Source organism: Oryzias latipes, chromosome 12, assembly GCF_053564925.1.
Source record: "Oryzias latipes strain Hd-rR chromosome 12, Olatipes_Hd-rR_3.1".
Lineage (NCBI taxonomy): Eukaryota > Metazoa > Chordata > Actinopteri > Beloniformes > Adrianichthyidae > Oryzias > Oryzias latipes.
Window position 1 is genome coordinate 3,697,223 of NC_136248.1, and position 23,054 is coordinate 3,720,276.

The 23,054-nt window shown below is 43.6% G+C and overlaps 2 protein-coding genes across 2 annotated transcripts; both read right to left on the reverse strand.

Moving 5' to 3' along the window:
- Positions 1–223: 223 nt before the first annotated feature.
- pdzph1 (PDZ and pleckstrin homology domains 1) lies at positions 224–12,683 on the reverse strand. Its single transcript, XM_004075133.5, has 13 exons — positions 12,542–12,683; positions 12,076–12,158; positions 7,817–9,706; positions 7,588–7,743; positions 6,236–6,397; positions 6,067–6,168; positions 4,670–4,780; positions 4,378–4,556; positions 4,147–4,304; positions 4,002–4,044; positions 3,739–3,925; positions 1,436–1,571; positions 224–527 (listed from the first exon to the last, which is right to left on the reverse strand). Exons 2-13 carry the CDS (start codon positions 12,134–12,136, stop codon positions 428–430), a joined length of 3,285 nt encoding a protein of 1,094 aa, XP_004075181.1. The 5' UTR covers positions 12,137–12,158; positions 12,542–12,683; the 3' UTR covers positions 224–427.
- A 5,429-nt stretch (positions 12,684–18,112) lies between these two features.
- On the reverse strand, positions 18,113–19,079 carry LOC105355331 (ecto-ADP-ribosyltransferase 5-like). Its single transcript, XM_078956439.1, has 2 exons — positions 18,263–19,079; positions 18,113–18,175 (listed from the first exon to the last, which is right to left on the reverse strand). The coding sequence occupies exons 1-2, from the start codon at positions 18,827–18,829 to the stop codon at positions 18,113–18,115; spliced, it is 630 nt and encodes a 209-aa protein (XP_078812565.1). The 5' UTR covers positions 18,830–19,079.
- Positions 19,080–23,054: the final 3,975 nt, after the last annotated feature.

The following is a 23,054-nucleotide window of genomic DNA, read 5'->3' on the forward strand; positions in this document are numbered from 1 at the left end:
AATTTAAAACAAATGCAAGTTTCTTTAAAAAAAAAAGAAAGGTTTGTTATTGTTGTTATTTTATTTAGTCTGTTATTATTAAATGAATCAATGTGCTGGTCCAAGGCCCTGGGACAGACTGGTGACTTGTCCAGGGTGTCCCACAAGTGGCTGGGATAGGCTCCAGCAGCCCCGTGACCCCGAAAGGGACAAAACGGGTTTAGAAGATGAATGAATGAATGAATGAACAAGTAACATGATGTGTTTATTTCAGAAACAAACTTACAAAAAGTCTCTTTAGAAACGTTGAAACTAAAAGCTCGCTAAGAGGAGCCTCAGTTCCAGAGGATGAAACAGTGAGAATAAAAAAGACGTTCCTGTGCTTTAATCCCCACTGCCGTGATGACTGAGGGTGCAGGTCCCACTGCCGCACAGCCTCTCTGGGCTCTCACATTCGGGCCTCCTCAGGGGGGCGGTTAATGTGGTTCTGAAGGGCATGATGTAGGGGCAGCCACTTCTTTACTGAAGCTTTGATAGCAGCCATCCATCTGTCAAAAGATTGAACACACAAAATTGTAAAGTTGTGTCTGTCTTGGCTCTTTTTCAAACAAACACTAGAACTTTAAGGTGGATAAAGCAGAATATTTGGACCTATGGTCCCAGCTTCTTGAGCTCAGCATGTTTTGGGTTTGGACACCATCTAGTGTTCACAGATGAGATCTTCTGTTCTTTGAAGAAAATCATTTTGTGTGTTGTTTTTCTCTTTGGGGTGTAACTTTACAATCAATAAGGTCTGGTACATTATTTGTTATTGTGAGCCAGCTCTTTGTATTTGATAAGCTTTTATTTATTTAGCCCCTTCTTAAATGATCCCCTTCTTGAGGGGGAGGGGTTTATGAGTCTGAATGATCCCAGGAGCCATGTTTTTGGGGGCATTCCCCCCTGATAGGGTCTCCCAAGGCAAACAGGTCCAGAGTGACACTGTCGGCTGAACAGTGATGGAGAAAGTTTGTCAATAATTAACATTTTTAGAAAACGATGTGACTGTTCTCATGTGACAGCGGCGTAGTTTGTTAGTCAGCCTGCTTCAAGGATTCATCAGGGTTTTCCAAAATAGCAAAAAGGGCCTTCTGCTTAATAACAAGGCTGAGGTCAATCGTTTCCTGTGGGTCTTCAGCAGTTTTGAACTGAAGCTGCTATTTTGGTCCATTCTTCCACACACTTCTTCTCAAGAGCTGTGACGTTTTGGGGGTGTTGCTGAGCAAAATGGACTTTCAATTCCCCCTACAGATTGTCTATCGGACTGAGATTCACCCAAACCAAATAAGGGTTTCGGGAGCCAAATCATCAACGGTACAGCTGGCAGAAGAGGCGTTTTTCCCCCACAGAGCAGCGTGTCTCACACTGTAAGATCAAAACATAAAGCAGCAGCAGTTCCCGTGAATCTGATCCTCACCGTTTATTCTCTGCAGGATTCTCAGCACAGATATAGAAGGTCTTAAATTCATCCGATGGAGGCTTCAGTTCAATGGTGGACTTCTTAGATCCATGTGGCTGTTCTCGTACAGTGTAACCCTGAAGGTACAGCCCTCCTGGAAAGGTGCAGATATGACCATTAAAATATAGAACTTTGATTCATTTATGACAGATCTAGTTTATAATAGACATAAAACAGAATTTTTTTCCAAAGGAGCATTGTTTTCATTCGGAAGCTGTGGGAGAATGGGCTTTCCGCGGCTATATTCATGGCTGTCAAAAATAAAGTTGGATGTATTCCCAAATACCTATAGGGAACAGCAGAACTATTCTCATCGCTTTCTGTTTTTACCATTGAACAAAACTTAAGGAGCTCTTTAATAAAGTTTAAAAGTGGTTCACAATCACAGACATCACGCAGCTGATCCTGAAGGACATTGGAAAGCTTTCACTCCTATTAATTAAAGAATGTTCTGGATGGATGTGATGCCAATGAGCCCCCATGTTCAAATGTATATGGATACCGGTATGTGATTTAAAAACTTGGTTATTCAGGAAGACTAGCAGAAAGATGCAAAACAAATACATTATTAAGAATAGTTTCATGAAAATTCAGGGTTTTCAAACAGGGTCTTCTACGGAGCCCGTGACCTGGCATGGGTAAAAAAAACACAAAAAAAACATGAATTTGTTCCTAAAGAAATTGTAATTTGTTCCCTCCAAATAATAGTGACCTTTCACACGCTCCGTAATTTCAACCGGAAGTCAACTTAAATGCTTTCGGCAACACATTTACTGTAAATAATATAACTGGTTCAGAGCAATAATATAACCAGCTGGACGGAAAAAACCGACAGCCGGAGCGGCATAGCGATCTCCACCAGTTCCTGACCTCTCATTAAAAAAAATTATCCAAGGGGTCCAGTAACTAGTTTAATATAACTTCAAAGCTGCTTTGTTGACGAAAATACAAACATGCAGGATAATAGATTGGGAGGTGGCGGCCAAGATGCTGAGTATAAAAAGTAACTGTCTTTTGAGAAAAAAAAAATGAGGTCAGAACTCAATACATAAATATCTTAACGGCCTTGGGCCTTTTTATCTCTCAGACCTTTTAGTACGATATAAACCTTCACGGACCCTGAGATCCTCCAGAACTGGTCTTCTTACCATTCCGACTGTAAAAATCGAAACCTAAAAAGAGGCATCTTTTCAGCACTACGGCCCTCTTTATAGGACGGTCTGTCAGAAGACTGCCGCAGAGAGAAAAGATACTTTTTAAGAAAAGCCTCAAGAATCACCTTTTTAACCCTGCTTTAGCTAATTTGATTATTTTTTATCAATTTTGTATTCATCTTATTATGTCTTGTGAGTATACATGGGATTCATAAGTAATCTTAATATACCTTATTTTAATGTTTTGTTCTGAAACTGTTTATTGCTTTTATCTTTTTTTTACTTTTTATTAACAGTTTTAAATGTATCTTATTTGTACTTCCACTGCTTCCTTAGCTGGATCCTCTCCCTCTAGGTCGGCTGCTGGTCATTCGCTGCAGCTCTGAATGGGGACCTGCATGGCCACTTTGCTGTGGGGGGGTTGGGTCCCCGACTGTGATGCTGCATTTGGCTGACCATGTGGCTATCCGCTGGGGGGGTCCCAATTATCAGTGTTTTCACCAACAACATTGGGGGGGGGGGGGGGGGGGGGTATTATTATTTTCTTTTTTGATTATTGTACTTCTTTAATGTTTTTTTGTTTTTGTGGATAGGACTTCGCATTCAATTCTGTATGAAAAGTTAAGATTGATTGATTGATTAATAGATTGATTGATTGATTGATCCATTCTCTGTGTTTGTGTACATGTGAGAATTGTGCAGACTACAAATCATGCATGTGAGAGTAATACATTTACGAGTAAAGCATGTTATGATCATGTATGTTCAAATCGTGAATTAAAAAAACTGTGAATGTGAGAATGGTGCAAGGACTTAAAAACTACGCATAAGAACTGTGCATTATGGATGTGAAAAAAGTGTATTCAACAATTGTAATTGTAAGAATGCAATCTAACTTTTTTGTCTTGCTTAATGAGCCTTGTAGTTCGGTGCCCCCTATTTATGACAGAAGGTCAAAAATGGACCATTTATTGACAGTGTGCCCTCTAATGCGGAAAATACAGTAAAGTAGTGCATGTTAGTATCATGCATGTGCTGCGTTACTGCTGAGTCTTTTCCTGTTTGCGAGACATCTTAAACATCGCATGACCTGCTTGATCTGCCTACCTTGTGCATGGGTGGCGCGGATGCCGCTGTACAAGTAAAGGCAGGCATCTTTCAGGATGCAGTAGTGTTGGACCCACATGTCCTTGCTCCTGTCCATTTTATGCAGCAGCCCCAGACAGTCTGGGCTCTTCACAGCCAGGGGAGGCAGGTTTGAGTTGTGCCGCGTCACATCGACCCAAACATGGTCCTGAAACATAAATGTTACCATCGTGAGGTTACTAACTTTAATCATTTAGCCTTTTGAGCCGTCACACTGATGTTACCTGAGTGATGGGGAGGATGGCTTTCTCCATGGCTTCCAGCCACCTGCAGTCAAAAAGACCTGGTCAGTGGAAACACCATGTCTCAAAAACAGTGTGAAGCTCTGATGGTTCAGAGCTTCTGATTGACCATGTTTTTGAACTTCACCTTTTCCTTTCCTGGTTAGAGGTAGCACACAGAAGGAACACTCGAGTCCCGTACTGAGGCCGACACTTGAACACAAACGGCTTTCCCAGTGAATCATCAGGACCCACTTCAGCCCCTTCCAGCTTCACTGATGACAGCGGATACCTCTTCCCTTCATCCTGCAGGAGCAAAGGTTCAGCTCAGGAACTTATTGTCAGACTTGGGGTCATCTTTGAAGGCTCAGAAGCTCACCCGTTTGTGTTTGTAGTAGTACAGGCAGCAGTCATGAGTGAGAACAAACCACCTCTTCCTCCAACCTTTGATCAAACCAGACTGTGTTCGCTTGTGCAGATAACCACGGCACGGTGGCCTTGGCGTGTTCGGGCCTCGACCAATGTCTGATCCGATGGTCAGCGTGAGAACATCTGGACCTGCAGGGCCAACAGCATTACTGTTTGTCTCCAAGTGAAAGCTTGACTGAAAAGGATGCAGGTGACCTGTAGATTCGCAAATCTGCAGAACGGCAAATCTGGAAGTGGAGTACCTTGTCTGGCTAAATTGGCAGCCTCAGAGTGAGGGATGCTGGTGACATCAACTCCATTAACAGCAAGGACGTAGTCTCCAACCATCAGGCCCGCTTCCTCAGCAGCTCCATCTGGAACCCAACAATTAGAACCAAAGTTTATAAACCAAACAAGTTCTTTGATCCAAAAAGTGATTCCAGAAACCCAAATTCCTTCATAAACAATAGGCTGTACAATCTTATTTTCCTCTGAGCTGACCTGACTGTTTAGAGACAGAATTTTCTGTTGTGGACTCAATTGTCCTTGTAAGTAATGAGTAATTTTTCCTGTGGGTGTTGCTATATCATATTTGCTGCCAATCATAAATACAGGTTAGTAGCTGTTGAGTTTTAGACTCAAGGAAAAAGGGTATTGACCACTGTTGCAGGAAATGGAAGAATTCAAGTGAATTCCAGTTTGATGATGTTAACAAAGAAAAAGATCAAATGCAACTTTGATTGAAGCGAAAGACTTTCATTTTGTTGGTCGGGCTGGGAAATGACAGTCTGTACTACTGCGTCAACCAGGTCAATCTTGTTTCGCCCACCTAAGTAGTCTCAACTGCTAGACTTAGCTCGTCAAGTTCTAAACCTAGCTGGTCAAGTGCTAGACTTAGCTTGTCAAGTGCTACACATGGCTCGTCAAGTGCTAAATATAGCTCGCCAAGTTCTAGACTTTGTTTGTCAAGTTAAAGACTTAGCTTGCCAAATTCTAGAGTTGGCTTGTCAAGTTTTAGACTTAGCTCGTCAGGTTATGGACTTAGCTCATAGATTTATTTCGCCAAGTTCTGGTCTCAGCTTGACAAATGCTAGATTTAGCTCGCCAAGTTGTAGACTTCGTTAATCAAGTTTTAAATTTAGCTCCTCGGGTGCTAGACTCAGCTGGTCAAGTTATAGATTTAGCTCACCAAGATCTTGACTTGGCTCATCAAGTTTTAGACTTAGCTCGTTAAGTGCTACAGTTAGCTCATCAAGTCCTAGACTTGGCTCAACAAGTTCTAGACTTAGCTCATCAAGTGGCAGACGTAGCTGCTACAGTCCTCATGACAGTTTACACATCAGACCAGCGCCAGAGCCGCTTTGGTGGGTAACCTTTCCTCACATCTTCATATTCCCATAAGTCCGTTTGTGTTATCCCAACAACTTCTTGCTCATCCTTGATAAGGCTGTTGAAGCGGTTGGAGCTACAGTGATGATCGTACGGCAAAAATACTGTTATTATTTTGGGAAAATCTGCAAACACTGCCTTTATTGTGAGTTTGGTTCACATAAGCTGTGAAACAAATGAAAACTTCAGGTAGCTGTACCCTTTACCAACCACAACACAAACATTGCGCTAACCAACAACCTTAGAACTGTCTCAGTTGGGCTCCACTTACTTGTGTCCACCTCCGTGACAACAATTGGTTTGGAGAACTGAATCCGAAACCCCCACGGATACTCGCCACTGCCTTTGTTGATCCTTACTGTCCGCTCTCGAACTGGGCAGAGGAAAACTATCAGAACCTCATGTATGTGGAAAGCCAGAGACAGTTGAGCTTATCTTACTGGAGATGGGCCGAGTTCTGGTGCTGAGGTTAGCACGGATGGGTTCTGAGCTATCATCATCTCCCCAAAAAATCCAGGCTATTGAGTAGAAGGTCTCTGTGTAGAAGCCCCGGTCCTCTTGCTCCTGTAGAGCCAGGTCTGCTGAGTGGGTGTCCTCCGATACTGCAGGAACCACAGATAAGAAGGAAACATCCCACATTTCAGGGATTCTGATTTTCCAAACTTCAGCTTTGACGTTATTTTTAGTTGCACTATTAAGGATCCTTTCAAAACTCTCTTTGCAAATGTTTATACATTTTTACATCTCATTGGTTTATTATTTCACTAATACATTTTACAGTATGATAACTGCTTCAGAATAATATGAATTTCTTCAAAGCACATATGGATTATTAATGTATCTCTATACAAATGTGTCTAAATGTGTAAATAGCGTAAATTCAAAATTGAATAGAATTGAATCGAGAGGATCGAAAGAATCAAAAATATCATGAATGAAACCGATTCAGGCTCTCGTGAATCGAACTGAATGGATTCTGGAAAGCATTGTTGATATCCAGCCCATCCAATTGTAACTTGCCATGGTGTTTTTGTGTAACCCCCCCCCATAGTGTAATGTGTTACACTATTTTTGCCCTAAAATTCAAACTGATAATTGAATCTGTCAGCCTCTCATTACGGCCAACTGCAAACATTTGCTAAGTTCAATTGCGAGCCTGAATTGCATTTTAAAATTATTTATGGCAAATGCATTTTTAAAGTGCAAATAGAATTGTCAATCGAGAATTGAACACTACTTTATGGGTGAAACAAATGTTCATATGAGGGTCACATTCCTGTGTGTTTCCCAGCATGTTCTCACACTACCTGATCCAGGTTGTCAGCCGTGAGCATGGCAATGATATCTGGAAAACATGCAGACGCTCCGGCCTTTTAAGGCCTGGAGTTGACTCACAGTGACAGTTTCTGAGACATTTTTGGGTCCTGGTGTTGTGCAAAGGGTCAGAGAGGTCCATGTGGATGAAGAAGCCTGTTATGTCATCATCAGGTCAGACTTGTGGGAGCCTGATCAGACTCGGAGTCCATTACAGAGAACCAAGATTGCTCTTTACAGAGCCGCAGTAAAAATATGGGACGTGCATACGATGACCATTGCTATGGTTACAACAGCACCTTTGTTAGTGTGCCACTGCATCTGAACGTGATTGTCTGCATCACAATATTAGTTTTCTCTGTTCTCCTGTCTATTTAAAGATGGCTGAATTGCTTCAAAGAGTCTGGTATTCGCTGCGTTCAGGAACGCTCGGTGTCTGTGGGCAGCGTCAGCGTGGACAGATGGGTGCAGACATTACCAGACTCCTCGGTAAGGTCACTGGTGAAGGAGCTCCCTCCTGCAGAGCTCGACTGCTTGCTCTCTTTGAAGAGTTTCCTCCTCTTGGCCCAGTGCTCGGACACGTCTCTGTCTTTGTGAGGTAGAGGCTTCAGATGCTCTTTGCTCTCAGAAGAAGCTGAAAGAGTCATGAAAGAATGTTAGGATCCCTTCACAGAACCGACTTGAAGGAAATCCAGGCTTTAACTCACATCTGTGCAGAGTGTGTGCACGGTTTGCCGTGTCCACTTTGATGGACAGCTGTTTTGGGGGTTTGTCTGGAGCTGTGTTTGGGTCTCCCGCTCCTCCTGGATCCTCCTGCAGCTTCTCAGACGGTCTGCTGTCCACTCCTTCAGCTGACGCTGTGATCTCATTCCTGTTTGAGGAGTTCACGTCCGTGAGTGTGCAGCTTCCCGGGAACAGCCCAGCGTCCGCTTGCTGGAGGGGGTCCTGATGCTCTCTACTGGTTTCTGTCTGGACTGAGAACCCTGAATGGGGATTTTCTAGGTTTGCCACCTGCAGGGACATGAAGGGCTGACTGTCCAGCATCTGCTCTTCTGAGCCACTGCAGGATGGAGGAGTAACTTGGATGGCAAGCCCCCAATGATTGCCCCCACCTCCCTGAGGGTCCTGGTACTCATACTTGGTTTTTTGGTCGATAGCTTCAACGTTAAAGGTGTCTTCATCTGGAGGACTGTCCGCTTCCAGGTAAACGGTCAGGATGCTGCTTCTATTTTGCTGACTGAAGGTGTCAGGATTTTCATCCCAGGTCCTCATTTGGAACGGACTGACGAAGAGCCCCCCCCGTTCGAGCCCATCTGGGTTTTCTGAGAAAATCTCCAGGCTTTCTCTGGTTTTTGAAGACCTGCCGCTCCATTTTTTAACCCCTCCCAGCCCCTCGCTCAGGTAAGGAAGAGAGCACATGATCAAGGAGGAGAAGGACTCGCTGAGGGGCTGCGGGAGCTCCTCCTGAGTCAAAGAGGGGCCCTGGGACACCCCAGGAAAGGTCTGTCGTCTTTGCTGCAGAAGGGAGCAGAATCTGTGCTCCACTGTGGCGATGCTGTTGTTTCTGACCCAGGACCGGCGCCTCTGACAACAGATGAAGTCTGTGGTGAAGCTGGACCTGTTGGTGGACAGGGACGGTCTGGGGAACAGGGAATCGTAGTTCTCGGGCTCTGACAGCTGAGCTGAGGAAGAGCCCTGATCTCCACCCTCCTCCCCCTGAACAGGACACATGCCTACCGGCATGGTGCTGTGGGTGGGGTAGTGGAAGAGCCTTTGCTTGAGCACAGGACTGTGAGCGGCGATCCTGAAAGAGGCCAGTTCTCCTGTCAGGTCCTCCAAACTGCCGTAGGGGACGTCTGCAAACTGTGGTGGTGGGGGGATGTCCCAGAGCTGGTCTGGGCTGAGGTTCTCTTCTGCCTTTGTGTTTGTGAGGAGCATGAGGTCTGCAGGGCGGTGCTGATGAAGGTAATGTCTGCAGCAGGGACACTCCTGCGGACTGAAGGAGACGCCCGTGTCTGTGCAAGCGTCTGTTGTGAACGTGTAGGAGGGGGGGCCCACTCTGATACTGTGCTGCCACCTGCCGTCACATGACTCGTTGTCAGGAGTGGAAGACCACACCGTTGGCACGTCGGCTCTGCTAATGTTCGACGCAAGAGAGGACTCTGGGATTCGTGGACCCAGCTGAAACCTTTCCTGTATTTCCAGGGTCACATGTACCCCACTGCTGTGGACCCTGAAGGTGTTGGTGACCTCATGTGGGGATTCTCCCCCTGAGGGTTGGTGGGACTGCAAGAACGTGACCTTGGAGGAGGGGTTTCCCAGATCAGAGACTGACACAGATGTGACTATTTTCACCGCCGCCTCCTCCAGCCGTACGGTTTCTGAGTGAACTCTCTCACAGCCTGGAAACAGAGTCCAGCCACAGCCGTGCTTGAACCTTTTCCCCTCAGGGGGGGCGCTGCTGTCAGCTTCCTTTTCCTCAAATCCCAGAGGAATGTTCTCCTTTCTGAGAGAGTCAGTTTCCCCCTTTTCAACCACATCATCCGAGCAGCAGATGCTGTTGCTTTGCTTTTTGAAGATGTATGGAGACAGACTCTCTGCAGGAATGTAAGAAAACATGCATGGTTACAGCTGACAGCTTCAAATCCTTCGCCTACACAAATGCATTTCCTGTGCAAAATTGCTGCCTTGTTAAACCTTTTTGCCGTTATGATTAACCTGAATCCAGCATAAAAATGCAGTCATGCAGCTGAACATCCCAACAGACCCTCAGACCTGAAAGACCATCTGAACCTTTTATGCTGAGTCATGCTGCCTGTGGGAGTTATGGAAGCTTTTCAGTCTGTGCCAGCGTCATGCATCTACACCCAAACTGTTTCCAACAGTAAAAAATGTGAACAACACTGGGCTAACGTGGGTCCTGAAACGCCTTTTCATAAAAAATAAAAAACAGTTTTATTATGTGGAAAAAGGTTCTGAAGTTATGGCTGAAAAACAACACAGGATCACAAAACATGTTGAGTTTTTCTCCACACAGTAAACTCACAACTTCATTTAACAGAACAATGCAACAAAGATAGTAGTCTATAATAGAGGAAATGTATGGCCTCGTGCCTCGACTGCATTAAAAACTCTGAACTGGTTCTCTGATTCTTTTTGTCATTCAAAATTGTAAATGTTTTTCACTGGAATGTCTGTTAATACAAAATGTTCGATAAAGAAAAGTGGGGGAAAAACAACAACTCTCAACTGGTTCCTCTGCCTCAAAAACGGAAGCAGCTCATTCACTGAGCCAGTAGGAGCTGCTAATTTAAACAGACCAAAAGGTTTACGTTTTATAAAGATTCAAAAAGAAATGTACCTGTAAAGTACGGTAAGAGCTATATTCCAAATAACTAAATACAATATGAACAGAAAAATAAAGAAAAAAGAGGGAAATGTAGTGCAAGTGTCCAAGAACTGACATGAATGAGGTTGGTATCCTTTTGAGCTTTGAACGGCTGACATAAGAGGTTAAGAGCCACACAAGTGACGAAAAAAGCCCAAATAAGAGTTCTGAAGCTCATTCGATGGGGATTTGATCTGCTGTAAGCAACAGGGGTTCAAAGAATAATCAACAAACCAATTTCTATTCCTATGAGCCAACCAGATCGATCTAAGGCAAGATTTTCATCAAATCGAATTGACCTGTGAAAATATAAAAAAGTTTCAAAATAAAAGAAATTGATGAAATCAATATTGGAAAATACTATTAGGTTATTGGTTACTTTATATTGTTCCTAGGTGTGCATGTGAGTGTGCATGGGTGTGTGATTGTGGCCCTGCGACAGACTGGCGATCTGTCCAGGGCATCCCCTGCCTTTGCCCACCAGTGGCTGGTATAGGCTCCAGCAGCCTTGTGACCAAAACGGGTTTAGAAGATGAATGAATGAATGAGGTTCAGTAGGTTAATATGACTATGACATAAAAACCACGAAGTGCATGACGGTGGACAAACAACACATGTGAGTCAGCAAAAACCATCATTCCAGTCCAATGTGTGGAAACACAAAGTCATGTGACCATCCAGTGTCTAGAATGTTCTAATGTTCCCTTTGGATTCTTTGGATGTGGAAAAAAAACAGTGGGCTGAACTTTAGGAAGCTAAAATGTGAATGGATCCATTTTTTTCCATCCATCCATTTCCTAAAGCCGTTTTGTCCCTTTTGGGGTCACGGGGCTGCCGGAGCCAAACCAGGCCACCTGTGGGCGAAGGCAGGGGACATCCTGGACAGGTCGCCAGTCTGTCGCAGGACCATGTGATTGGATTTGACATTCATTCTTGTTTACTTGTTTGTTTGGACACATATTTCATTTACACTTGATTATCTTGAAAAAAATCCAAGGAAACTGGAAAACTTCAGCTGTTTAGTAGCAGGAATTTTTCTCTCAGTCACACTGGTTGAAGTTTTGGATAAAGATCCCCTGGATCCATTTTAGGTCAGAGAATCAGATTGTTCAAAATGTACCAATATGGACTACAAATCATATTGTCAACCACAAATTATGATATGAATTGTTGTTAACATGAATTGCTACACCTTTATGAAGCAATCAAACTGACAATGTGCAGAGATGTTCTTCATGAACTGGAACATGTTTCTGCAGCTTTCATCCTCTCAGCAGACTCTGGAGCATCGGACCTCCCTGTTGTCAGGATAGTTTCTGTCTAGCTTTGTCTGAACATTTGCAAGAAATCTGTCCTTCACAGAACCATTTTAACTCCATATGCGTCTTCCACAGCTCCCTTGTTGAATTTCTTTGTGCGGCTCCTTGAAGTGACTTAAACAACCCAAAGTGACCTAAGATAGAACCAGGCTGTAAACGGATCAGGCTGGATTTAAACGGAACTGTTCCGGGTGTAGCAGGCCTGTGAGGTGTGGAGAAAAACGTGACAGAGTTTAAAAGAGGATTAGTCTGCACTCACGTTTGCTGCTGGTGGAGCTCTTCCTCCTCCTGCTGCTCCTCCTCCTCCCTCTTTTGCTCATTCTTAAACCTAGGACGCCAATGCTGAAACAAAAAGCACAGAAACCTGCGTGTTTTCCCCGAAGCCGTGACTTTACATCGAAGACATTCTGTGTGTGGTCTCCACTCCACATTTGAACACACAAACTCAGGACTGATCTCCATGGTTTCGTCATGAAACTTTTGTGCGTTTTCAACGAGCCTCTGCATTATTTTCAGATCAGCTGCACCATGAAAAAGTCTCATGAACAAACCTTCATTCCGTCTGCCATCAAAAACTGATCAAGTGTTTCAGTTTTACTCTAAAACAAAACATTCAAACACTCAATAATCAGATATTTACAAATGTAAACAACAGCAAAGAAACTCAGTTGGAGCCCCGTCTGTCTCACATATATATTTTTCCCCTATAAAAGCAGCCGACTTACCTGTGGGTGATGTTTGTTCTGCTCCTGCAGACCCTGAAGTCAGCTGTTGCTGGTCCCGTGGCTCATGCTGTCTGCACGTCTCAGACTGCTCCACTTCTTATTGTTACTATTCTCAACCCTAAGCTGCTTACTGCAGAAATCCCTGAGCTCAGGTGAGGCTGGGTTGTTTATGCAGCCGCTCTTCATTGTCTGCTGATAAATGATGACATCTTCCTCAGAGACCAAACTCAAAACCCATTTTTCTACCCCCTTACATCACGGTTGTTATTTTTTAAACATGCTCCTTATTGTAGAAGCCCAGGTTCTCTGGTTTTTTTAAAAGTGTACTTTCTCCATCTTTTCTGAGATGAATTTATAGGACAAAGAATTACATTCAGACCTTAAACATTTATCTTATTAAAATAAAATCTCCCCTAGATTTGACAGTGAGTGTGTATGGGTGTGTGATTGTGGCCTTCCGACAGACTGGCGACCTGTCAGAAGGCAGGATGTTCCCTGCTTTAGCACGAGTGGCCGGGATAGACCCCAGCAGCCCCGTGACCCCAAAAGGGACAAAACGGGTTTAGACGATGGATGAATGAACGAAAATAAAATATCCAGCTAAACACTAGTTTCATTCTTTCCCTGCTCCAGAAATGTCAGGCTGTTCTGGTTTCTTTTCATCTCTTTGCAGTTCATTTAAACAGCTCCAGTTTGCTGCACTTATTTCCATCTTCTGCCCAGAGAAGATGCTGCAAAGTCCTTGTAAGAGAAATCCCCCAAAAATCCTCCTTTCCACCACTTTTTCCTTAGTTCTTCAGCAAACGTCAGGTCTTTAAGGAGAGAAGACATTAATTATTCAAATTGAGACATAGATCTATCTGCAAACAAAATTTCTGCAGTCATATAAATGAATATTTCACTTCAATTTAACTACGAATGTGCAAAGATGGACTCCATCATGAAAGCATGGACTACGTGCAAAACACTCGAAGCATGAGAAGAGGTTTAAAATAACCTTCAGTCAGATCTCTTCACTAAGCTCTTGGCTTACCGTTCCTCTTCTCTTTGGGGTCCTTCGCCTTCCACCGGCGCCCTCTGCCCCCAGCCAGCCCCCCTGCCTCCCGCCGGCGCACCCCACCTGTCTGTCCCGTGCTGGACCCTCTGCAGGACTCTCTGGTGAGCTGCCCTGAGGATCATGTGGGAACTTTTGGGTGGTCCTGTTCAAGGTTAAGGGTTTGGTAACCCAGTGTGGATTTCTGAAATTACTGAAACTTGTTCAGGATCAGAAAAGTAACAGTAAAGCTCTGGTTTTAGTTTTTTAATAGTTTGTTTTCTGTTTGAGTCCCGGGCTGTACTTTTGTTTGTTTTTGGTCTAAAACCTATGGGGAGAAAACCGCCTTACCCTATTTGTGTTTGTGTGTTATATTTGATTAGTAGCTCATACGATTATTTTTTTGCGTAACTGTGTGTATTTGCAATTCGTCCACACGTGCACTCAAATATCACGAATATACAAATATAAAGTTTCACATGCACAACTTGAAGTTACTGCAGCATTAAAATAAATCATAATGGATTCTGCGCATACAAATCATTAAATAGTACGCACCAATTGCCTGATACACAGAGACAAAACCACATTTATGCACAGGTCAGAGTTCCAACCTGTAACTATGACCTTGTTAAATTGAATCGGTGAATTCAATAGGGGCCTAAGTCCAAGAGTTTTTTTTTTCCAGGAAATGATTTGAATTGCATAGCTTAAAGGGAGGCTATACTAAATGATTAATACTTTACCCAGATTTAGCACCAGTTCATAGCTTACAAATACTATAATATGAAGCACCTCACTTTTATAATATCAGAGGACTAGCAAACTAAAATCTTTAGACTTGGGCCCTTCTTGAATTAAACAGGGGCGCTGCCATATTGGATAACTAGTGCTGAGCCAGTTTAGCTCGTGCTGGTTTGCGGCGCCTTCCGTTCGTGAAACCCGGGTTCGACTCCGGGCTGCTCCCTGTTCCCTTCTCTACCTCTGCCGGTTCCAAGCCCGGCTTGAGAAGGTTGCGTCAGGAAGGGCATCCGGCGTAAAAACATTGCCAAAATTTACCATGCGACTTGTTTGCTGTGGCGACCCCTGATGGGAGAAGCCAAAAGTGGAAGAAGAAGTGCTGCCATCTATGGGATAAAGCTAAACCCATGCAAGAGAGGCCCAAGTCCAGGAATTGGGCCTCTCTTGCACTCAATGCATTTTAAATGCCATGCATATTCAATACATTACAAAGGACTTGGGACTTCTTTGCACATAATCAGATAGCTTTTCCCTTGAAGACCGTAGAACATAAAATATCTCTATTTTGAAAAATTGTGCACTTGGGCCCCTTTTGAACTGACCCATTCAACTGAAAGACTAAGGCAGTTCTGATGGCAAAATGGGTCCTAAACCCAGTATTATTACGGTGAATCTAGTAAACTGACCGGTGAGCGTATTTTCCAATAGAACAGTATCTTGTGACCACTGTTGGCTGGAAGTTTGGTTGTAGCGATCTTTAGGTACCAGTACCCAAGATGCATTAACGTTACTGCTAAGGTAACCTTTGTGTCACAGTGATGCAGCTTTAGCAAAGATCGAAGGAAGAGCAGAGTCATGTGATCCATGAGCAGACAGTCTTTGTGAATGGGTGCTAGCAGGCCTGTGTCTTGCTACAGGTGTACTAGGCGACTGTCTAGGGCCCCCAAGCCACCAGAGGGCCCCAAAGCTGAGTGGCTTCTGAGGAGAATGAAAATGTCAGTTTTTACCTGTAGTTATTTCCTGTGTTTATCAAACCCCTTTGTTGATTAAAAATCACTGTTTGCAATAAATACAACAAACTGCAATGATACGCTGTGCTGTTTTTTGGCATTATTCTGTCTCTGAATCCCAGAGTCACACAGTCATTGATGTAGCCACCAACGCCCTCAGGTAGGGAGTGGTTGACAGCTGGGGGTTAAAAACAAACACCGTGATGACATTGAGTTATATCAGCGTTGTGAAAAATGCTAAAAACTGATGAAGAAAATGAGATAAAGTTACATTTTGTGGCTGTAGAGGTGGAAGTGAAAACGTTGTCCTGCTGGCCGCTAACGTTGAAAACCTGCGGATGCCACATTCTGTCACAGTAGCATGGGGAAATGACCGAGGACAGACTCAGTGGAAGTTATTTTCACACTTAATGTTATTTCAGCTTTATTTAGGATTATTTACTAAGCTTATTGTGTGTTTTATTGGCCACTTACTAGAAGTTTACTAATGTTTAAAAATTCAAAGAAAGAAATATGCAAATACTTCATTAAGAATTGTGTTCACTATTTTAGACTATTGTTGCAGTGGATCATTTATCTTAATCATTTAATATTTTAATTAGTACAGTGTGTAAACTAAGCACTGCAATCACAATGTATTTAAAAAAACACACACAATTAACATTAATTTTCTTGTGTTACTGCAACATCACCGGAATAATAAAATAGGAATATGCACTCGTCATTTTTTCGCTTGATGATCTAATAAGCTTTGCATCTGCAGGAGCAATTCTGTAATATTTTGGAAATCCAGACATTGAGCCAGAGGGACCTCCTGAACAACCTGAGTGGGAAGCTCCAGTACCATCAGTCAAGTACATCCTCTTGACTAAGAAGGTCCATGACCGTCTTGTTCCTCAGAACCCACCTCTGATCAGAAAGGTCCATGACATTTAGCTTCCTGACATGAAAGCATCATATGCACATTTCGATGGCAACCGATCCCCGCTCGCGCTTCCCATTCCCCAAACTACCTCTTTCCCTACTGCAAGTGCCTTTTCTGGTGTTGCTAACTAGTGATAATAATCCTCCAAAGCTGGGTACCAGTACCCAAGATGCATTAACGTTACTGCTAAGGTAACCTTTGTGTCACAGTGATGCAGCTTTAGCAAAGATCGAAGGAAGAGCAGAGTCGTGTGATCCATGAGCAGACAGTCTTTGTGACAGGAAGGTTTGATTCAAATTGACCTGTGAGCATCCTCTCCACTGTAGCATTCAAATGTTTACATATTGGGAAAGAGTCACATTAAAGCAGATCTGTACCACTTTTCTAAATCTATTCACACATAAAGTTGTTGGTTGTTGAAAATGTGGTAAAACATCAAGAAAAGCCAAACAATGTAAAACCCCTAAAAGTCAGAGCTCAACTTTCCAGCAGCCTTTTGCCGAAGATCTAAGATTGCGACCACGTGCATAAGGAAAGAGGAGATCAGCTATACGTATATTTAGGGGCCAGACCAAAGTGTGTTTTAAAAGCAATCATTAAAATCTTAAAATCTATTCTAAAATGGACTGGGAGCCAGTGCAGAGACGCTAAAACTGGACTGATATGATCTCTCATTCTGGTTTTGGTTAGGAGTGTGGACTAACTGGAGTTTATACACACTCTGCTGTGAGAGGCATGTGCAGAGTGTGTTACAATAGTCCACACAAGAAAATATATTAAAAATATAAATATGTTACATATTATATTAGTCAACTGCAGAAAACTTTGAGCCATCCAGGTTTTAATGTCAGCAATGCAGCTATTTAGATTCTTTCAATAATGATGTCATCTCTGCTCCAGAACAGCTTCTGCCTGTTGTTAGCTCCACCAGTGTTAACCCTCATCTGATGTGGCGTAGAGCAGTGATGTGTCAACTCAAGCAACTCTCACGCACTTAAATTCAACACTTTAACAGTGAATTTAACTCGACACTGAGTTTGGTGTCCTACATGTTTTCCAACCAACCTGCCTTTGATGCTCTTTGTTGGCTAAACACACCTGATCCAGCCAATCAGAGGCAGATAAGGGAGAGTTTCTGGAAAACCAGCAGGACACCGGCCCTTGAGGCCTGGATTTGGGCACCTTTGAAAACATATTAGACCAGGACAGAGTTTGAGCAACACTCTTCGTAGTAGAACTTTAACACAAAGAGTGTTGAATTTGTATAACACTAGTTTGAAGTCAAAAATTTGTATATATATTTGTATGTATATATTTAAATGATCTACATTTAAAAAAGTGTTATGTTACCATAAATAGAAATCTTTTATGATTTAGTTTGAAAAGTACTCCTATCAATAATGAATGAATAAAGTATCACATGACTCATACCAAGAAAAACACACATAATGCTGCTTGAAATGAGCTTTATTTGAGACACATACAGCACACAAAAGCATTGCTTTGCAAAAACCATAGCAAAAGTTGGAAAACAGGACAATGTGGTACAATGTATGTTGAAACAGAATGCATTGAAATGATCATTAAAAATAGTCTTCCACACTACAAATCAAAATAAAAGCTTTATAATGATATTAATGACCCTTCTGAAAATGGGAATTTCTATATTTGTTCAAAAGCAACAAAAGAAACACACCAATCTGATGGATGAAAGATAAAGCCAGCAAGGACAAAGTGTTTTTCTGCTCTCATCCTCCACCATGTGCTCTCCTGCTCTTTAGGAAGTCACATATCTGGTGCTTTGGGTTCAAGCAACTGCTGCATTTCAATGTTAGAAGGAAATTCTGGTCATGTGTCATGTATCATTTATCAAGGATGTTGCTCTTGGCAGTGTAGCAGTTCAGATTGCTGTGGACTCCTGCATACTGCAAATTATAAACAGTTTCACAATGAGGGATTTTTTTTCTAGTGGTGTCTTTTTCAGTTATATTAAACAACTCATATGGAGGTACGAGCACCTCTTGTTCATCATTAAATTCTGAGAGTTCTCCGAAATACGCAGCCAGACATGTCCTAATTTCAAAGCAAGTCTTAGTACCAAAGTCGGTCAGGTTGGTTAGTTTAGAGGTAGATGCAAAATTGCCGAAACGAATCAGTTGACCAACATTGCCAGTAAATGCTAGATCGGTTCTTCGGTAAGTTGTCAAACACTCCTTTTCTTTGTTGAGGATTTGAACGGCATCTGTGAGCCAGAAAAGTAAGGAATGATAGGGGAAAGAGGTGCCATAGGCATTTCTCTGGGTCCTGACAGCTGAATTAAAGGTTTGGTAAAAGTTGTTGTGGCTGGACGTGTAAACACAAATTGCCTGTCTGTGATTCCTAGTCAACAACTTGTTGTTTGTGGGTCTATCTGCACAAGTTTGTGCTTTTCTCCAAATATCAGAGAAATTTGTTTTGAGTTCTTTCTTAAAGAATTCGTTGTTGATCTTTGTTTCCATCATTTTGCTGCAGCCAAAGTACATGTCATCCACAGAATCATCAGCCATGTCTAAGGGGAAGGTTTCTTTTGCCCCAGTCATGAGGCGGATCTAGACGGGGGGAACAACAAACTTTAGTAAAAATTCATAATCCAAATGGTAGCTAATACTACCTAATAAAAATGAGGAGAAAGAGGTTTGAAAAGGTAGACTATCTGTGTCAAGAAAACATTGAAGAAAACCAACATTGTTGAAATGTCATTAGGTAAAGTGAAAGTGGTTAAATGAAATAGTAAAGTAAGAATGTAAATGTCATAAGATTACAAAACCAAACTCACCTTCATTGAATGAACATAAGTCCAACTAAATAGTAAAGACAGCTGAGCAAAAGCCAACAGATTCATCTTTGCAGCTCTAAAAAAAACCTTTGGATTTTAGACACAGAAAGAAAATCAGCATAATGCTTGAAGACATGCAGCAAACTTTTTTATTGTTCTATTAGATTAAAATAATAATGGAATGAGGAATAACAGAAAGTTCAGCTTACCACAATCTTGAAGCGGTTTCCTAAAAGATAAAGATCTTTAGGTAGCGAGTGAGAGCTGGTCTGTAGTTCAGGGGTCTTATATGCTTGGATCAGGAAGGCGGCCAAAACCACAAGTGTCTTCACATGTACACTCATACAGGCAGTCACACCCACGTGTAAACAACACCTTGGAGTGGTGAACTTTTAGGGTTAGCTAGCCATTTCCTTTTAAAGATAATTAATATAAGTCACTGGCCCCTACATTAACCTAGGTAAATGCCGTGTACTTATAAAGCGCTTTTCTACCTTCTTTCGGAGGCCCAAAGCGCTTTACAGTCACAGTCCCATTCACACAATGGTGGCGGCTCCGCTGCCGAACACTGGCGCTAACCTTCTACCAGAAGGTTGGCACCATGGGTTGACCGCCCTACCGCTACACCACGGTAGGGCGGTTAGTTTCTGGGCTCTTTTTCTATTTTGTTTATTTTGTCTTTTCCCACTTCTAGTGATGATTTTTTTTGTTGTTATTAAACTCTGTTCTGGACCAATTTATCCCTGCACTTGGGTTTCCACTTAGTAACCCCCCCAATAACAACATAAACAGAACAAGTTAATTATATTCCCTATGTCAGGGGTGTCAAACACGATTGCTCAGGGGGCCAAAAGACAAAACACGCTGAAGGATAAGCATTTACTGAACACACTAAAACTAAACTTTTTAATACATAAAACGCACAACCGTTCTTTACACAGTCTAGGTTTGGAAATACAGAATTACATGGACCTAGCGAGTAGTCAATCCCAGAGGCTAGCCACGCTAAACCAAATCCTCCAGGACACATTGCCTTGGACTCCTGGGAAACCACCGTCCTACTCAACACCTAATGTGGGGTCAACAAGAACTGAGGTGGTCGTATGTGGCAATCAAAAAGGTCCAAGCCGTTCCCTATCAGCCCAGGTCATGCACTGAACATTCTTGCTGGTGAATTTCCACAGCGTCCTACCCTGAATCAGAAGTTGTCAATCGTGATGCACGGGGCCAATGACTTAGCAGCTCCTCACTAACTGGATCAGAACCCTCCCACAATGGTAAATAGCCCGCTGCTCCCCGCCGTCTTGTAGGGGAGAAGCAAATCAGGATGGATACAGAGAACATCTCCAGAAAGTCTCCTGTAACTTTTCAACGCAGCTCCACCTCTTCCTCACAGCGGCAGATCCTGAAAAACGCCATACTATGTCACTTCGAGAGGCTCCCATCCCTGCAGTCACCGAGGAGCTTTTCCCCTAGGCAGCAGGAAGCCAAGGAGGAACCATCACCTGTCCAGCCAAGTGGTATGGACTCAGCAAACTCTGAGCCCCACATGCCTCCACCCTGCCCCCATTTGCTCCCACTACCCTGATAGCATCATAAGACAAGCGTAATTTTCAACGCTGTTTGCAGAACTTCTGTCCTTGGTTATGCCATTACATGATAATGTTAACATTGCTGGAGATTATAACATCCGTGTGTGCTGTTCAGATAATCACCTAGCAAGGGAATTTTAAACATCATTGATTCTTTTAACCTTGACCGAACTATTTTTGGATCATCCCATCTCAAAGGTCATACACTAAACATCATTCTTACATGTGGGATCTCAGTCTCCCATGTAAGATGTTTTGATTTGATCATGTCTGACCATAAGTGTGTTTATCTTCTCCAGAACTAAATGGTATTCCTCTACAGTTGAAGCCTAACTTTATTTACTCTTGGGTTTGCAGCTCATCTACTGTGGCAAAATTTGGAAATGTCTTCTCGGTCCCTTGGATTTAAAATCCTGATGTAAGCAGTATTTTATCCAATTTTAACCCCGCATGTGCACGCATCCTAGACCAATTCGCTCCTTTTATGATCAGAAAAGTCCAAAATAGATCCATGCCTTGAATAACTGACAGTATTTGCAGGTCGAAGAGAATCTATGGCAGAGCGGAGCGCAGGTGGAAAGCTACTAAGTCAACTGCAAACTGGAAATCTCGAAAAATCACACGAATAATTTGAACCGTCAAATGAGAAAGGCAAGATCATATGTCTCACAATTAATAGATGCTAATAGAAATAATCCCTGAGTACCTTTTTAAGGTCATAACTCAGCTAAGTGAAGCTTCCCCAGTAATCTGTGAGCAATTTGCAAATAATTTTATTAAAAAGACAACTAACATTAGGTCCTAGATATCCAATACCAGATCTTGGTCAACTCTTATTCTGCAAACTCCACCTGTGAGGTCCACAGTGCTCTTTGAAGTTTTCCAGGCAATCTCCCCCAACACTCTTTCTGCGACTATTCATAAAATGAAACCATCCCATTTCTTTCTGGACATTATGCTAGTTAGATTTTTAAAGCAATATATGGATCCTAATGAACACATCTCTTTTAACTGGCACAGTCCCAGATGATTTTAAGGCTGCCAGGATTCAGCCTCTACAGACAGGGTCTTTGCTATAAGAGCCCCAACACTCTGGCACAGTCTCCCTGATGAGATCAGGCTCGCTGAATCCCTACAAGCTCTTATATCTCTTTTAAAAACGCATCTTCATGTCAGTATGCACTGACAAAAAGTCCAAATATGCAGCTAATCCAATTTAAAACTCTACACAGAATTTACTACACTGGACAGAGGATGTTCAAGATGGGCTTTAGTAACTCAGACATTTGCGAGCACTGTGATAGTAATCTACCCGACAGTTACATGCATGCGCTGTAGTTCTGCACGCCTGTCCAGGCTCTATCAGTCTATCAGTCTGGCTTAAGGTTTCAATCACAGCTTCACCGTCACTTTGTGTGCTTGGTGACATGAGTGCCATCGATATAGAAGGAGGATTAGTATCTATCATTTTCATAACTCTTTGTATTGCTAAAAAAAACTATTTTAATAAATTGGAAAAACAAGAAAAATATAAATATAAGTCAATACAGAAATCTGCTGTTTGATCATATCAGCTTGGAAAGAATGTCAGCCCAAAGTTCAAGTAACTTTGAAAGAATTCGGTCTCTCTGGTCTCCCATGGCTAAATCCGTGACTTAGGGGGTGGGGGGCCTGGTCGTCGCTGCTCCTTGCCCTTCTGTCGTGGTTCGGGGTGGGGGCCGGGGCCTCCTGTGCCCGGCGGGGGGCGATGGGGGCTCCGTTGGTCGGGGGGTCGGGTCCGGTGCCTGTGTGGGGCGGGCTGGGGCGCTGTGTGGTCCTCTGGGCTTGGGTGTGGGGGTGCATGGTGGAGTGGTGGTCTGGCTTGGCTTGGGGGGGGGGGGGGTCCCTTTGCCTGTGCTGGGGGGGGTTGGCGGGGGGCCCTGCTCGGGGGGGGGGGGGGGGGGGCAGCAGGGCTGGATGGGCTGCCCATCTACACCTGGGGCTGGGATCAGCCCTTCCCTGGCTCTGGAACGGGACGGGACAACCCTCCTGGGACCCCCTGCTGCATGGTCTGGGCTGCGTGGTCTGGGGTGGGGTGTGGGGCTTGTCGGCCCTGTCCTGTGGGGGGGCATTCTGGGGGGGAAGGGGAGCCCACTATTGGTATGGGACCTTGGGGGGTTGACGGGTCAGGGTCTCCGCTGAGGCAATCGGCGGTTGCCCCGGCCGGTTGGCTGCCTCAGTCCTGTCCAGGCCTGACCAGAGCTCTTCTAGGTGCTTGAGGGTGGGGGCCTGGACTTGCTCCGGGGGGGCGGCGCTTTCTGGCTCCTCTCTCTCTGTGTGGGGTGGGTGGTGCTGGGCCTGGGGTGTCAGCGCCACCGGAGAGTGAGTTCTCATCTGCCTGCCCAGCTGTTGGACAGG

Bases quoted from the DNA above. Each gene is read 5' to 3' on its own strand.
- LOC105355331 (XM_078956439.1), bottom strand. From the start codon at position 18,829: ATGACTGGGGCAAAAGAAACCTTCCCCTTAGACATGGCTGATGATTCT. The intron at 18,176-18,262 runs GTACCTCCATAT...TATAATTTGCAG, and splicing joins ATGATGAACAAGAGGTGCTC to TATGCAGGAGTCCACAGCAA.
- pdzph1 (XM_004075133.5), bottom strand. From the start codon at position 12,136: ATGAGCAAAAGAGGGAGGAGGAGGAGCAGCAGGAGGAGGAAGAGCTCC. The intron at 9,707-12,075 runs GTGAGTGCAGAC...ACATTCCTGCAG, and splicing joins GAGCTCCACCAGCAGCAAAC to AGAGTCTGTCTCCATACATC. The intron at 3,926-4,001 runs GTAACATCAGTG...TTTATGTTTCAG, and splicing joins CCATCCTCCCCATCACTCAG to GACCATGTTTGGGTCGATGT.